The sequence below is a fragment of the Pezoporus flaviventris genome, unplaced genomic scaffold, assembly GCF_033815535.1.
Source record: "Pezoporus flaviventris isolate CSIRO_AGI_PZ_B2104156 unplaced genomic scaffold, CSIRO_AGI_Pfla_v1 ptg000070l, whole genome shotgun sequence".
Lineage (NCBI taxonomy): Eukaryota > Metazoa > Chordata > Aves > Psittaciformes > Psittacidae > Pezoporus > Pezoporus flaviventris.
Window position 1 is genome coordinate 7,081,261 of NW_026892618.1, and position 15,845 is coordinate 7,097,105.

Genomic DNA, 15,845 nt, shown 5'->3' on the forward strand with positions numbered 1-15,845 from the left:
ATCCTGAGGAATGTGTAGTTACAAGAATGACAAAAATAAGGGAAATGACTAGGAAGAGAATATTAAAAAAGAAAATTTTTTCCTACAAACTGTTCATTCAGACTATGTTTGAATAACTGACCTTTTGAAAAGGAGAAAGATAAAAATGCTGAAAGATTGTGGGTAGAAATTTCCTTAGAAGTAATCTGACCTAATTGTGATCTTTTTGGGGTGGGATGTAGGAGTTGTCATATATGAAACAGTTCTTTCTCTTGGAGACGGAAGAATCAAGAATCTTCCCTCTTATTTTTCTAGTTTTCTTAGCGCTTGCCTGCATTTTTTGATGCAGAGTTCTGATGGAGTACACAAGCAAAAGTATTGTGTTTTATTTTCCTTGTTAAAAGTCCTCAGTTGGCCTAGGAAAGGATGTCCTGGAACAAAATCCAGGAGGTAGTGCATTCTCTACCCTTCCTGTTATCTACTGTTGTGTGAGGGATCCAGATTGAGTAAAGTTGAAGAAAAGAATATATCTTCAGTGGATAATAACCTGCTTTTGCTTCCAGTTCAACCATAATTTGTGTTGAAAGCTTAGCAATACAGGGCTCTGCCAGTAATAGGTGGTATTGGAGGTTTTCACATACACTTGAGATTAGAGCATTTTTTTGTCCTTCAAAACCTAGGTAGTTTCTCAAATAAATTGTACAAAGAACATTAACTTTACAAAGTCAAGTTGATGCTGTTTAAAACTTTACAAATGTGGTATTTCTGTAGATGGCATAACCGGGGATACTTCTTCATGGACTTGCTGACTGTCAGGAGCATGACTGGTTTTTGGAGTCTGAAAATTCAGGACATAAAAAAGCTTGAAATGATTTAGCTCACAGAGGCAGAATGGAAAAGACACTTGCAGACTTAGGAAAATGGAGCAGAACAGTGGGATGTGTGGCCCCTCCACCAGTTACATGCTGTGTACCTTGTATGTAACATGTCTTGACAGTAGAGTACATTGGTGTGAATATCATGCAAGCCCAGAGCTAATGGCAGACATGAAGAACTTTGCAATGCTCAGACTCTTAAAAGATCTGTGTATGTCACAGAATGAATATTTGCCACGTACCTGACTTGGCCAAAGGGAAAGGGAGAGGTAGGGTTGTTTCAGGCAGTGGACCCAGCAGTTGTGACTCCTTGGGGTGTTACTCTGCTGTACTACAGAGCTGGATGGGATGCACAGCTGGATTCCTGGGCAACACTGTAGCCGCAGCAGTCCCTGCTGGTTCCTTCCACAACTTGGCGTGACCCAGCATCCCAGGTGCCACCCCCAGCCCCAGTATTGCTGGCCACATGATGATCCTGCTAGATCATCAAGATTTATGTTACATAACTCAACACAGCATGAGTCCAGAAATGATTGTAAATGCAAGTGAAAAGATGTGGAAATGAAGTTTTCCCTCTGAGTTCAGTAGGGAACTGTTAAACTGATTTATGCTTAAACGGGCTTGGAAATAGTTAAGTTGAACAAATAGTTTTTGAAAATAACTATGGTTTCTACCTTAATTAGGTAAGTGACTGCTTACTCGAGCCATGCTTTCCTGTTTCTTTGCACACTGGCAGTAGTACTCGAGATGTCCAAAGCAAAAGTGAAGTTAAAATAAGTGGAGAAGTCCAGCTGCATAAATCAGTGAATATTTTTCTGCTGCTTTGGTGGACTTAACCTGTTGGAATGGGTATTGAACCAGACGTACAACATTGGTGCACAGGAATGCATGTATGGAAAAAAGTGGAGGGTGATATTGCAGCTGTTCTGATTTAAACTGGCTCAAAATATCGTGTGAGTGTAGTCTGTTTCTTAAGATCTAAATTGTTGAAGCTAAGCTGGTCTGGTATCATCTACTGTGGAATGGAGCAGCCGTTTTCTTGTCCCTTTCCAGCCTTTCTGTAGCTGCTTGCCTTGTGTAAGGACTTAATGTCTCTCTTGGCTTGCTTTCATGTTGTAGCTAAACTAATCTAATTCAAAAGAAGATTGACCAAATTCTCTGCTTGTTTGCAGGATCTGGCATTCATGTGAGTTGAGTTGGCTAATCCAGTGGAACACTAACACCACCCAAATAAACAGTTTTCTGTTGGAATAGCTTGCTGCATCAACCCATTTTGTGGTCACACAATTGCTAGCTGTAGTACACGAGGGCAGGGGAGATTGGTGTTGCTCTTCTAGGGAATGGCTCATATTTATGTTGATTTAATTGTAGCTTCAAGGCATTCTTTAAAACAGAGGAATTTTCTTATGGTTGGGATCCTTCATAGTGTCAGCTTTAGGATTTTTTTGTGTTTCTTTGAAGCATCTGGTATTTACTGCTGCAAGGAATGCACTGGGTTACGAAATTAAATGGCTAGTTGCCTAATGTAGTTTGGCAATTCCTATATTCATTTGAAATACATAATCTAACAAAACTACATGGTGTTTTCCAACACACATCTGAAGTCTTTAACAGTGAGTCCTGTTAGACAAATAGTTTAAAATTAGATGTGTTAAATTTGCTAGTGCAGTGATTTGGGGAATTTGAAACTAGTGAGCAGTAGTGTGCAGGGTGGGTGGGCCTGGAGGTGGAAAAAGCCTGTAGGGAATGAGCATACCTTGAGACTTAGTGGGCAAGAGATGAAAGGCAATCCATTGGTTGTCTTCTCTTTCTGAGAGCTCACTCTTTTTCTCCACTTGTGTGTAGGACTTAGCAGTAATGTTCTCCGCAGACTACACACCCTACCTGTAGGGGAGCACAGTTCAAGAACTGTTTGTTGGAGAAGAACGTGCTAGGGTAATCTGGATCTTTCTTTCCTTTGTTACAATTATGTACAAGAATATCTCCATTAAAATTTGTAGCTACCAGAATAGCAGAGGTTGGAGATCACTGAGTCAGCAACTTATGTTTCCTTTATTTGAGGTGTTTGGAATCTCCATGTTTTCTTATACTGTCCTCTGAAGGAAAATAGTTTTAAGGAAGGTTGCTTTCATGAGCTTTCAACTGTTAAAGATGCTGGAGTGAAAGGAATTGGTGTGTCCTAAAGCATAAAACAAAGTGTTAACTTTTCTAAGACTTTCTTGGCTTTTCCTTTGGGAATGTAAAGGCAAGTGATCAGTCTAGCTGAGGTATACAAAGGACATGGTACTGATCTGTTCTTAAGCAGTAATACTTTGTGTATGATCAGCTGTCTTAAGTCAGAAGGATGTCACCTAGGAGCTGATGTCTTGTCTTCATATTTCCTGCAGAGGAAGTATTTCATAGAATCATAGAATGGTTTGGGTTGGAAAGGACCTTAAGATCATCCAGTTCCAACCCTCGGCCATGGGCATGGACACCTCACAGTAGACCATGTTGCCCAAGGCTCTGTCCAACCTGGCCTTGAACACTGCCAGAGATGGAGCATTTATTTAGAAGGTAAGATTCTGTTTACTTGGTAAAGGTGGCTGGTGTGCTGGTTTAGGCATTTGGGTTTCCTGTGTGGGCCTGAAATTTGCAATATTAGTCACTATTTCATTTAAAGTCTTTAATTTTGCCAAAAATGATTTTGTTTCATATGATCTGGCCTTCATTTCTGCTTTGGTCTGAACTAGTAAAAAGCATTTGTGATCTTTGATTCTTTGTTTCACACTGGGTGAGATAGCATTGGAGGAATCAGGATAGTTGAAAGAGTTCTGTCAAATTTCGATAAAGTATAGAAAGCTCAGGGAAAAAAAAGGTTAGATGCAAATTCTCATGTTTTCAGTATAATGGAAAGAAAAGTACTCTTGTCAGCTAGATCCATGATAAGAGAGGGATTTTTCATCTGTGAAATGGTTGTTATATCAAAATGTTAGAACTCTTAATAATTTTGAATCATCTTTAAGTCATCTAAAACCTGTCTTATATGGCACAATAGGGAACGTAATCACCTCCTCTTTCTCCGACTGTTTCAGCAGTTCCCTGCTGCACCTTACTGCAGGAGCTCTCCTGCAGTATTCAGCAATGGCTCTAGGAGTGATGGAGTAGAGGCAAGTGGCCTTGGCAAGGTGCCCTGTTGAGCACTGCAGAATTGGCCTGTTTCCTGCTGCTAACAACAGCCGAAGCAGCTGTTGCTTCCTCTGCAGAGCTGGGAAGCAATTGTAGTACTACTAGTACTACTACGAGTACTACTAGTTTGCAACTTAGTAGTGAGAGCTGGAGAAGAAACTGCATTGTGTGCAAAGGAGTGGAAGGTGGTTAAACATGAAGTGAATTTTGTGTTGTTGAAAATGTTGGGCTCAGAACCACTCGAAACTTTCTGATGTTCTTTGGCTGTGGAAACCGATTGCTTGACAGTCTGATTGATGTTAAATCTGATTAAGCTGTATGCGTTACTAGTAGGCAGTGTATAGAGGGATTTCTGGACTTGCAGCTGCGTTTAGGGGTGGGTGACTGTGACCACCCCAGTATTAGATACCTCAGAGAAGCACATCTAGAAATGTAGTAGAAAATGCAGCAATTTGTACATTTGCTTTATTATCATAGAAACATATTTTAATAACAGTGCATTTCAACAGCTACCACATGTTTTAGGAAGAATTGTTTTCTTCCAGAACTGGGACACCAAGCACAACTTTTTTAGGATTCATTTAGGAAGAAAGGATTTATACTTCGTGACCCTGGGTGTCCTTGCAGTTTTTGTCCTTGCTATCAGTGATTAAGATCAAGACTAGAAGTCTTTCCTGTTATCTCAAGCTGATGCTAAATAAGAAAGGCTAACAGTAAATTTGAGCTTCTCAGATTCATTGTGTTTCTTCAGTAGATGTCAGTATGTCATCAGTAGTAGATCTGGGCATAGTCCAAAGCCACCTTTGAAAGATGGAGAGGTAGGAATGTTTCTGCATGGAAGTATTTTACTGTGGTAATTTCAGAGGGCTATGTTAAGGACTGAAGTTTTTCATTTGCATGTGTTCCAATGCAGTCAGCCAGGAAAATTGTCTTAGACATACCATGTTGAACAGATGTGTGTGTTACTGTAGCTGAAAATGCCAGAAAGCATTGCCAGATTTTTAATTGTGGTACAAATTATAAGGAATGGCTATCTGGGGGAAAAACAATGTCAAAAAAGACAAAAGTAAGATGGAAGGCATGTTCCATACGTCGCAGTCAAGAAATTAAAATGGGTCTGATGTTTCTCAGGACAGTCTTTAACTAGCTGCGGGTTTCTGTGTCATTTTTCCAACAATCCCTCTTCCAGTGCTGTGTCACCTACGCAAGTTGTGCTGGCACATTTGTCAGCAGTTGCACTGTGACCCAGGTCTGCATGCTGGTGTCGTTTTAAACCCGCCTCTCCTAGGTGGAGGGTATTTTTTAACGCTTCGTTAATCCTCCGAGGCAGGTAACAACATGTAAAGTGCTGCAGCACTTAAATCAGGAGGGCAAAGTATTTTGTGTTTGAGCGTAGAGATATTAGAAGATACCACAAGTGTCAATACCACAAAAACTTGTGAAACTGACAACAACTGACAACTTTACTGGCTTTCTGATCAGAAAAGTCAACAGTACTTGTTCTTTAAGGAATGATAGTTCCTTCAGTTTTTTCCACCTTTTCTCCCAAGTCTAGTTGTTGTCCACTTGTGAATAACAGGCAGTGATTGTGAATATGAGAGAGACTGGTACGGCAACTTTGCTCAGTGATGAGAGGGGTTTTCCAGTGTGTAAACCTGTGTTTTAACTGATACAGATTTCTAGGAGTGCCAGTGGACATGAACAAGTCCCTTTACTTTCTTAAAACTGTCTATAAAATGTGATAAAATAAAGTTTTAAGAACTTGCGCTTAAGTTTAAGAATTTACGCTTTCTTTTTATATCTGCCCTTTGCTACATTGAAATATTAGAATGAAAAAGAGAACAAAAAAAAATGTCACTAATGAAACTATCAGACAGTTTTTATTTGCTGATATTGTAAATAATTAACATTACAGTGTCAGAAAAATCTGTGATGGTGTCCTTTTAATGATTTTTCTTTGAAAGGAAAAGTTTACATGATTCTCATAATCTGTTTAAAGGTCCAGTCCGTTTTTTAGGATTAAAAGTGTGATAAAGAGCTTTAAAATTCCTTTGTATTTGTCAAAAGTTGAAGCAAGCTTTGGTAAGCAGAATGTGTTAAGTGCTTGACAACACGTAGAACACCTGAGAACAAAGATATTCTGATCATGTTCTCAGAGAAACTCTGCAAGCATTACACTAATGAAGTGCTTTACCTAATGCAAGGCTTTTTCTGTTAGACAGAAATGTTTTCTTGCTCTGTACTTCGGTATAGTGCAAGTATTGAACTGGGGACTGACTTGCTGTGCTTGTTACTTGTTTCCACACATCTGCAAGGGGTTTATTTGTTTGTTCCCCCTAGAGAGCATCTTTCTCTTGTTTGCTTGGGGTTGGTTGGTTGGTTTTTTTTGGAGGGTGTGTGTGTTTGCCTTTCAGTGGAATTGTATGAGGGAAGAATTTGGCTTCCTTCTTAGGAATGTATTTTCATGAAAAGAGAGGGGAGAGGAATGTGTTCCTTTCTAAAGACAAAGCAAAAAAGGTAATCCAATGGAATACTTGTGCTATGTGCTTAAGACGAGGGGAGTTCTGTCTCTTTCAGGCACATGATATTGTATGATATAGTTAGAAATGTTGGAGAATTAAACATGTCCAGTACTAGCATAGTGGAAGAACAGATACTGGAAGTGGCAGACTAGTAATTTGATCCACTTTGTCGAGGGTTGATATAAAAAGACTGAATACACCAGTGTTCTCTCCTGGATTTTTTAGTTGAGAAGGGGAATGGGGTGCACTGACACAGTAAATAGGGTAGGTGATTCCATTTGCAGTAGTAGTTGTAACATCACTGAAATGATATGCTCAAAATTCATGCTGTCAGATCCTATTTCTTGGCAGTTTCTGTCATTGAGACATGGTAGGGAAACATAGCAATCAGAAGATCGATAAATATCTCCCTTGAGTTCTAAGAACTTGATTTGAAAGTGCCCTCTAGGTATCTAGCCTGTTGTCTTGTTGTGCTGGTACAATGTTGTGGAGCTTCTGGGGGTAGGGATTTCCTTTTAATTTAAGCTTTTTTTCAAGAACAGAAGAGGAAGTTGTTTGTAAAAAGTTGTGTATTCCCTTTAGTTGTTCAGAATATAAAACTATTTATTGTTTGAGAAGTGTTTTAGGATTAGGAATAAGTAGCATTGGCAGAGCTGTTGGATCCCACTACAAATGTGATTCTCATTACGTGCATCTGATATGCTCACTGTGACAACACTGGGCATCCCCAGCCACTGGGAAGGCAAAAGGGATTTTAACCCAGCTAAAGCCGGTTGGTCCCTTCAAAACTCTTTCTGGTAGTCGTTCAGATTTTATACTCTAGGTTGGGCTGAGCCCTGTAAATGCTTACCCCATACTGGTCTAGTTCCCTCAGGAAGACAGTCATGCTTTTGTTGCTGTCCTGGACAAACATTTTCACAACCAGCTGATACAGGCAGCTGAGTGTCAGCCAGCCCCCCTAACTGTTGTAACCCTTTATCTTAACTACCACTTTCCAGTCTCTTCTGTCATAGTATGAGGTCAGTTTTCTCTGCCAGGTGTGGTCAGGCACTTCTAGTGCTTTGCAAGCATGTAATCTTTGCCCATCTCCACTGAGCCTGCTCAGGCCTTTACTGAGCCATCACATGGAGGGAAGAGTTGGCAGCATATAGAAGCTGAAGTCTGGGGCATTTGCCTCAGACTTCTCTTAAGACTTCTGTATGAGGTGTGGTAAGTAATGGAATGCAAGTGTATTTCTTCCCAGGTTCATGCCCTGCCTTAGAGTTATAATATTTTCATTTTTGACCTGGTAGGTACTTGCTTTATATAACACAAAACAGATTAATATGAACAGAGAGAGACTGACTTAGGAAGACTGTGTAGCCTAATGGCTGTATCAATATTTGGATTCCATATCCAAGTAACTATCCTTGAATGATGAGGTAAAAGAGTATCTCTACCGCCAAATACTTACTGTGAAAAATGCCAAAATTCCATTGTGAACCTGATGTGAAAAGTCAAGCTTCTGCTTCCAAGTTTTATTCTCCAAATAGTACTGTGAAAGTCTTCAGTTCTGAATTGATTCTCTCGCTTTCCCCCACCCTCAGTAGAAGTTGACTGACTTCATATTTTAATTAGCTCTTGAAGCTGTTTAGACCTGATAGAGAATCATCTGAGGGGTTAATTTTTGGTAGAAACATTACTTAAATAACTGAGAAGAAATTAAATTTGGCACTCAAGGGAATTGTGGTCTTTAGTGGTTTTGTTTGGTTTTGCTACCTTGGGACCATTTGTTCAAACAGTATTTTGAAAACTGACAGTACCATGTATCATGATAGAACAGAAACGTTGCTTCAGTACAGAAGAGTGTAACTTACCAGTAGTAGATGGTTTTGGAGATTGAGATCACAGGTTTTTGGGTTTTTGTGTTTTGTTTTTTTTTTTTTTTTAGTTTTGCAACTGTTTTACTTTGTAATCCCCACATAATAAGAATCTGAACCTTTTATGTCTCTTTGAAAACACAGATGAAGTCCTCACTAATATTGTTGTATGAGCAAAGTGGTTTACCAGTGCGTGCAGGAACAATCTGCAATCTTGGGGTTTAGTACTTAAGTTTAGGGTGTCTACAGCGACATACTGTACCTGCTGAAAAGTTGCATGAGGTATTCTTTGATATTGTGTATGGATCTTATGTCACCCATCTTAACATTACAATGGGCCAAACCTGTCCATTATAAACCAGTTTTTTATTCCTTATAATTTGTCCTCTATTAATACACTGTCACCCCTGAAATCTTAAATGTCTGAGGGAGCTCTGGAAATGTTCAGCAGAACGATTCAGTGGAAGGAGGGCACTTCAAGAGAAAAGAATGTTTTTCTATTTTTCTCTAAATTTGCAAGTATGTTTTTGGAAGAACTAGCTTGGAACAGGAGCTCAGTTTGGCTGAAGTGGCTTGTTATACCCATGAAAGTAGACATAAATTTGTCCCAAGTTATTATCCTTTAACAAAATAGTCTGTTAAGCATCTTAATGGCTTATTTAAGCTTCACAGTGAAAATACTGTAAACGTACCCCTCTATTGTGCAAAAGGAAAACAAAAAAGGACCTCTGGTGTTGTAGCCTTGTCTATTGTGGGATGGACTACAGTTTGGTCTGAGCACACAATTTATAATGGGTATTTCCTGTTGGTTATCCCTCCTCACTGACAGAAAGACCTGAGTGAAGTAAAGTCCTCTATTCAGATATAGCAGGGATAAGAGTTAAATTGGTTTGGGACAGGGGACTTGGTGTCAATAGGGAAAAGCATGTTCTGTAAATGTGCTGAAACAGGCAGTGGTGACCGAAAGAGACTGCAGTGAAACTCTTGCTGGTTAAGAAATTGCTTCCCTCAAGAAGGAAATTGGAAGTGGAAACCAGTGGGAACATGGGCTGTGCGTTGAAACTCCCTTGGGAAGAGATGCCAACCAAACAAGGAGCTTCAAATGGAAAATAAGCTAGGAGGCAAGGCAGGAAACTGAGTGGCTAGAGTGGTATTCAGAATTGCAAGCAAAGAAGCTACTTGATGGTAGGAGAAATCTGTAGTTTGGACATGAACTGGAAGAATAAGGAGGGACAGGAAGGAAGTGAAAGTATAAGTGTTACATCTAGGGGGATGAATCCTATGGGGGTGACTGGAGCAAAGCAAGCTGCTTGCAGTACTTGCTTGCTTCCAGTGCCTGGGGTGAAATCAGACCTTCAGAGCTTTTCTTTCTTGCAGAGAAAAACATTTCTCTGCCAGCTGTTAACACAAATATTTGCTGACAGGAGAGCCCAATTCACCTTAAGTGCTGATCCACATAGAGGCTGCTGGCCCAGTGCTGCTGACACTTGGTTGTCAGCTGCAGTGTCAAAGGACTGTATGGTAGGCAAAACTGTTCTAAGATTCATGTGCAATTCCACCAGTGTCATGTTTGTGTTACTTAGGTGTCAAGTGATTAAGTTTGCTTTTGATTATCTGCTAAATGTAAAGATAAAATACTATTCTGAGTAGCAAGAGCAAGTACCCCAAATCAGAAATTGGCAAAAACAAATTTGCAGCTTTGGCTCCTTTATTGTGTATCTGTTTCCAGATATTACATTTTAAATTACTTGATCGCACGCTACTTTTTATTGGACGCTACTTTTTCATTGAACTCCTTAGAGTACCAGGGTGTTCTGCTCTGGAAACGTAACTTGCAGCATAGTGAGGGAGAGGTCTATTTGTAGGATTCCTTCTGTGTGGTCACAGGCATTTATGACATTGAAGCAGAATATTGCTGGAAGAAAACTGTTAGTCTGGTGATTTAAATTGGGACTGCTCAGAAATTGCCTTTAATTAAATGTTTTTGCATTTTCTGAGTGCCCAAACTTTGGATGCTAGGATAAGCTTTGGAAAAGAGCTGAACGCTTGCATTCACAAATAAAATCAGTTGAAGCAGCATCAGCAACTGAGGAATCATCGTCTCCCAAATGTTGCATCTAGAATTCATTTATCCTTTATCTCTTTGTTTCCCTTCCCCATGCTGAAAATCAGTAAAATGCTCACTGGTTTCCTGTGGTGCTGACAAAATAAGTTAAGTCTGTGAAGCATTTAGATATTACTGTGATGAGCACAATAAATTAATCTCAAGAAGAAATGATTAATTGTGTGTTTCAAAGAAGGATTTCAGTACACCAATCCATGGACTACACACTGAACAATGTAAAAGAAGATACAGTCCTCAGTAGCTGCTTGTGTGATTGCTGTACCTCCTGTGAAGGTTAGATAAATGGGGGGGAAGAATGTTTGTTTGTATAACTGAAAACAGCAGATCATTGCTGCAGACATATCCTTAGTTGTGGCTTTTGCTAACGTTTGTGTGCTTGACTTTCTGGCTTCAAGAGTTCTCTCTTAATGTAGCTTTTTAATGTAATACCGTGTATGCACATTCTCTGTAAATAATGTATGTGCAGGCATGTAGGGACTGTGCTGGATCTATCTGTTTACTAGCTAGGCTTTGGAAAACTTGGGTGTAGGGAAAAGGGAAAAACAGGAGTGATGTAGTGATAACCATTGGTTTTAGATATATATATATATATATACACACACACACATATATATATATACACACACATATATATATATATATATATATATATATATATATAGCGTTACTTGGGTAACCCAGTACTCTGTCCTTGAATAGAAGTCCATGAATATATTTACATTCAAGATATGTATATATCCTGTCATTGAGACTGAGGAATTATCTCTCCAAATACCTGGAGAGGTTGTGCTTGTGCCTTGTTCTCCCTTGTACTTGTTTAATGAATATGTAAATTGGCATGTCCCCATTGTCATTAAACTTCTCAACTGCTTTGGAAAATGGCTTATACCATTCCTGGAATTCTTTCTGTTTGAGTTTGTTTGAAGCCATTGCTTTCAGTGTTTGTTCCATATTTTTTTGAGGTGCCTTTCAGGCTCTTTTTGATGTTTAAGAACATCTTCATGTATGTAAAAAAGTAATGTATTACTTTTGTCTATAGACATACAAATACAATACAAAACGTAAAAATACAAAGTATTGGACCTGTTGTTCCTCGATGAGGAACAGACCCCAGGGTGGGTGACAAGGCAGGATGATGTGGTTTGTGTTGAGCCATTTCTTACTAGGAGGTAAGGAAAGGAGCAGTAGTGAACCTGAGCCTGCCGTGATAGAGGCAGTCAGTTGTTACCATCTTGAAATTATTTTTTAGGAGTTCCAGGGTTTCTTGCACCAACCACATGTATCTTTTAGGTTACTCTTCTAGAAAACACGCATCCAAATCCAACCTTTTAATGTTGTTGAGAGGTGGCTTTCATTCCTATATCGTGTCTTTTCTGTCTCAGTGAGGATTTTTATTAATAACAGAAGCGCATATATCAAGTTCTCCTGCTGGTGTTCTGTGTGTCCCTGTTTCTCTGACTTAGATGATCTTTGTGAATATCCTGTAGACTAAGATTAAAGGCTCTCCTTTGCCTGGGTTGCAGTTCTTGTCTGCTTGTTCCCAGTGAGACAAGTGGTTTTGTAATTGTACCTAGAAAATTCTTTAAAGGTTTGGAGTAGCTCTTAACTTGTTCTACAAAACTAGATTCAGACTCAGCTCAAGACCTAAAGTGAACTACCTTTTGTGCCTCTGACAACTTTCTGCATCTTTCTGTGGAGGACAACATTGTTGGATGAATGCTTCTGCCAGGAGGATGGAATGTTGGTGAGCAAGGCCTGTTTTCAGTTGTTTATTTGTAGCTTAACAATAAAAGTTTCACAGCTTTTTCCACCTCATGTTCCTTACTTTGCTTTCCAGACAGTGTTTGCCTTTATCATATACTGAATTTCTTTTCAAATCCCTTTCCAAGTTTCACTGTGGTCAGGGAATCAAGCTGTGGTTCCACCTCCCCTCCCAGCTGTCAAACCTATAGAGGCACTTTCCACTTCCAGCATGAAGAACTCCTCAGATGATATTGATTGTGCAAAAGAAAGGAAGGACATTTCCCAGTGAGCCCACAAATCTATTTTGAGCTATGAAGTAGTGCACTGTGGAGCATGCATCCTGCTGCTGCAGCCACGTAAGAGAATCATAGTCACTGAGATTGGAAGGGGTGCTCAAAGTGCCCAACTTGAAAGCTAGAGAGAGGCAGCTCTGAAGTTAGATTAGGTTGCTTGGGTCATATCCAGTTGGGTTTTGAATATCTCCAAAGTCAAAGCCTCCACAGCCTCTCAGGGCCATCTCTCACAAAGTCTGACCACTCTAACAGAGGGAGAAGGGAATCCAAATATATTGTCACAACTCTGTTTGCAAGTTGCATTTGTCTGTTGGTAGTCTCTTGACTAGCTCTGCATACTCCAAAACTGCGTGTCTGTGGTGTGCTCCTTTGTGTGGAGCACAAACCCTCTTCCTCAGTTCCACAGTGTGTCCTTCTGAAAGAGCCTTTAGCCGTTCACCACAGTACTCTAGGCATGCAAAGTGTCTGGCTGCCAATGAGGAGAGATGGTGGGTTAGAGACATGCTGTAAGCATAGGTAGAAAGGTAGTGAGAAATTACTTAACAACTGGAAGTTTTTGAGATGTGCATGTTCATATCCTGCTTCCTTTTGTTTTTCTGTCAATTTTCCCAGGATCATTCTGGCCTAAGACTGAAATGGTTCTTTGTGCACTCCTCCTTACATGCTTGGGACTAAAGGTGAGGCAGGATGCTGAAAGTGCATGCCCTTTGTGGATGCTTTGAGGTGAAAAGGTCTGTGGCTGCAGGTGAAAGGGATGCCATCCATACATGTAAACTGCATGTCTTAACGCTTGTAATTGTTTGTCATGCTCAAACAAGGCTGGTAGCTGGCCTTTATAGCAATTTTGCTGCAAATTTTTCTTTTGTGGTAGAGTGGGAGCCACTGAAGAATGTATTATCTGCATAGGACAGGAGAGCAAGAGCTGGAGAAAGAGAAACTGGTCTGACAGGCTTTTTTTTTAACCAAGGTTTACAAAGCTGGGTTAGCACAGTGACCACAGAGTTGTAAATGTAAGAAAGAGAAAAAAAAAAATCAAATTACAAGGAATTCTACAGACTGAAAATGGTGCTATCTTGACAATTTAAGTGTTAGGTCTGATCAGACCCTACAGTGAGCTGGTTCAGCTTGCGATACCCACAGAAATTAAATTCCACAACAGAAGAGTTTTCTGCTGGTGTTACCTGCTTACCAGTGGGGCTGATGAGCATTAGGGACTGGGGTGGTACTTCATGCCAATGTAGGATTGCATGGGGCTGGAAAGTAAAACTGTTGCTGCAACTCAGTGACTGAAATTGTTTTAGAAACACAGTATTATGTGTTTTGTCCAACACAGATTTCTAAAGAGGTGCTTATTTCTTCCCCTTTCTCACTTGGGTTTTCCAAGGTGCGTGGCATGCACTTAAACCTTTTCCTCTAAGAATTTTTAATATTTTTAAATTGATCAAGGCATAGTCTAGGAGTGAGTGTAAATTATTGTTCTGTTACTGGTAACAGATCAAGAGTGGGATTTGGTAATGAGATTTTCATGATTCTGTTCCTGTAAAGTGGAAGAACTTGAAGAAAAATATAACCTGCAAATATTTAAAAGGATATTCTTAGAGGAATCTATGGAGGAATGAGATAAATGAACTAAGGAGATTTGTCATACCTGATGCTGGTAAAAAAAAAAAAAGCTGCTGTTTCCATCTCTACTGTTGGTTTGTTTCTGATGAGATCAGTAGCCCCTCAATGCTTTTTGTTTCTTTGTAAATTGGGCAGATGTGTATTTCAGGAAAGACAAGACAAAAAGAGCTTTAAAGGTTGTAGTGCAGAATAAATGCGTATAAAGATATTTAACAGCTTCTAGGGGTTGTTAAACTCGGGACTACATTTACAATCTAGAGATTAGTGATAAAATAGCTAATCTCTTAAATGTGCTGCCTTCAAAGGTCAAACCAAGGTGACAGTGGGGAATGTCCCTTCTGCTTGCTTTAGCCTGCTGTCTGTGAATACAACAGTACTGCTGCATGATTTCTTTCTTTGCCTGGTCTGGTTGGAAAGGCTGTAATTCTGAGGAGCATTTTCTTTTAAGAAGATAGTTCCAGATTGTGTGGAATGTCTTGATTAGGGAACATACAAAGCAAATGTCTCAATCAGTTAATATCTTAACATCTTTTTGGCACTAGGTGGGAGCTTCTGCATTCAGAACAGGTGAGAAATAATACTGTGGTGTTATACTTGTATTTTCATTACAGCATGGGCATGGAGCACGTGTGCAGCTACTGCAGTGTAGTTTTAACCTGCTAAAGCTGGGAAGCAGAAACAAGCCCAGTGAGCAAGCTTACAGAAATATGGAAAAGGTGGAATTCTTCCTTCTCTAGCTTTTGCTTTGTGTATGGTTTTATATTAATGTCTGTTAAAGACGTTTTGGGTTGTATCTTCTGGTCTCGAACAATTTTTTTATTTTGGGTTTTGTTTTGGGTATTTTTTGTGTAGGAAAAGGCTGTACTCATGAAGAGACCTGGAGCTATTGTAAAAAAAAAAGGACATACAGAAACTCCCTGGCGATGAGAGTTAATGTTATCTGTGCAAGCTTTGGAATCTGTTTTAGCTCAAACTTCCCCTGAAATAGTGTCATTAAATTCCTTGGTGTAAGAAGGATACATTGTCTCCAAAATAAGTGCCTCCAGTTAATGCAGTTAACTTAATGCAGTTTTGCCTAGAAAGTCCTTAGGCTGTAATGACAGGTTGAAACAGTAAGTTGAGGGGATCTTTTCATTCCCCAGAATTCAGGCTCAGTTAAACACGTTTGGAAACACTTGGGAGGTACAGGTAGTTCTGTATTATTTATTAACAGTTTCAGACAGTGTGCTTCTAGGTATCTTTTCTGTTATGGGAGACAGATAAGAAAGCTACATGTCTTCATTACAGCTTTGTTGAAAACTCACATAGGATGAATTCAGCAGTTTGCCTAAGTTAATAAGTTAATAAAAGGTTGAATTCCTGAGATGGAATTGGTTGGTGGCAGAGAGAGGAGTAGATTTTTTGGCATTGAGGGAGAATTATAGATTCATCTTATATGGGAGGAGACATCTGCCTTCCTGGGTTGCTCGAATTCTCTCTCTGTATTTTCCTCTGGATTTCTTTCTGCTTTTGGAAAGACCTTCCCAATTATCTTATCTTTTTTTCAGGTGTGTCTTGAATTTTTTTTTTTTGTCTTCACCTGCTGTTTAAAATGAACAGAGGTTGGACATTCAAACCATGGAAGAGTATGCTGGTTTGGCTGGGATGAAGTTCATTTT

General features: G+C 39.6%; 1 protein-coding gene across 6 annotated transcripts in view; it reads left to right on the plus strand.

The window, feature by feature from the left end:
• Positions 1 to 15,845, plus strand: part of RIMKLB (ribosomal modification protein rimK like family member B) — a 47,151-nt gene that overhangs the window by 10,107 nt on the left and 21,199 nt on the right. The window contains exon 1 of one of the 6 annotated variants that reach the window (XM_061472284.1): positions 12,650 to 13,241. The exons of the other annotated variants lie outside the window; for them this stretch is intronic. Coding sequence (XP_061328268.1) covers positions 13,226 to 13,241 — 16 coding nt within the window. The 5' untranslated portion in view covers positions 12,650 to 13,225. Of the gene's footprint in view, positions 1 to 12,649; positions 13,242 to 15,845 lie in introns of those variants that run through there. 6 annotated transcript variants of the gene reach the window in all.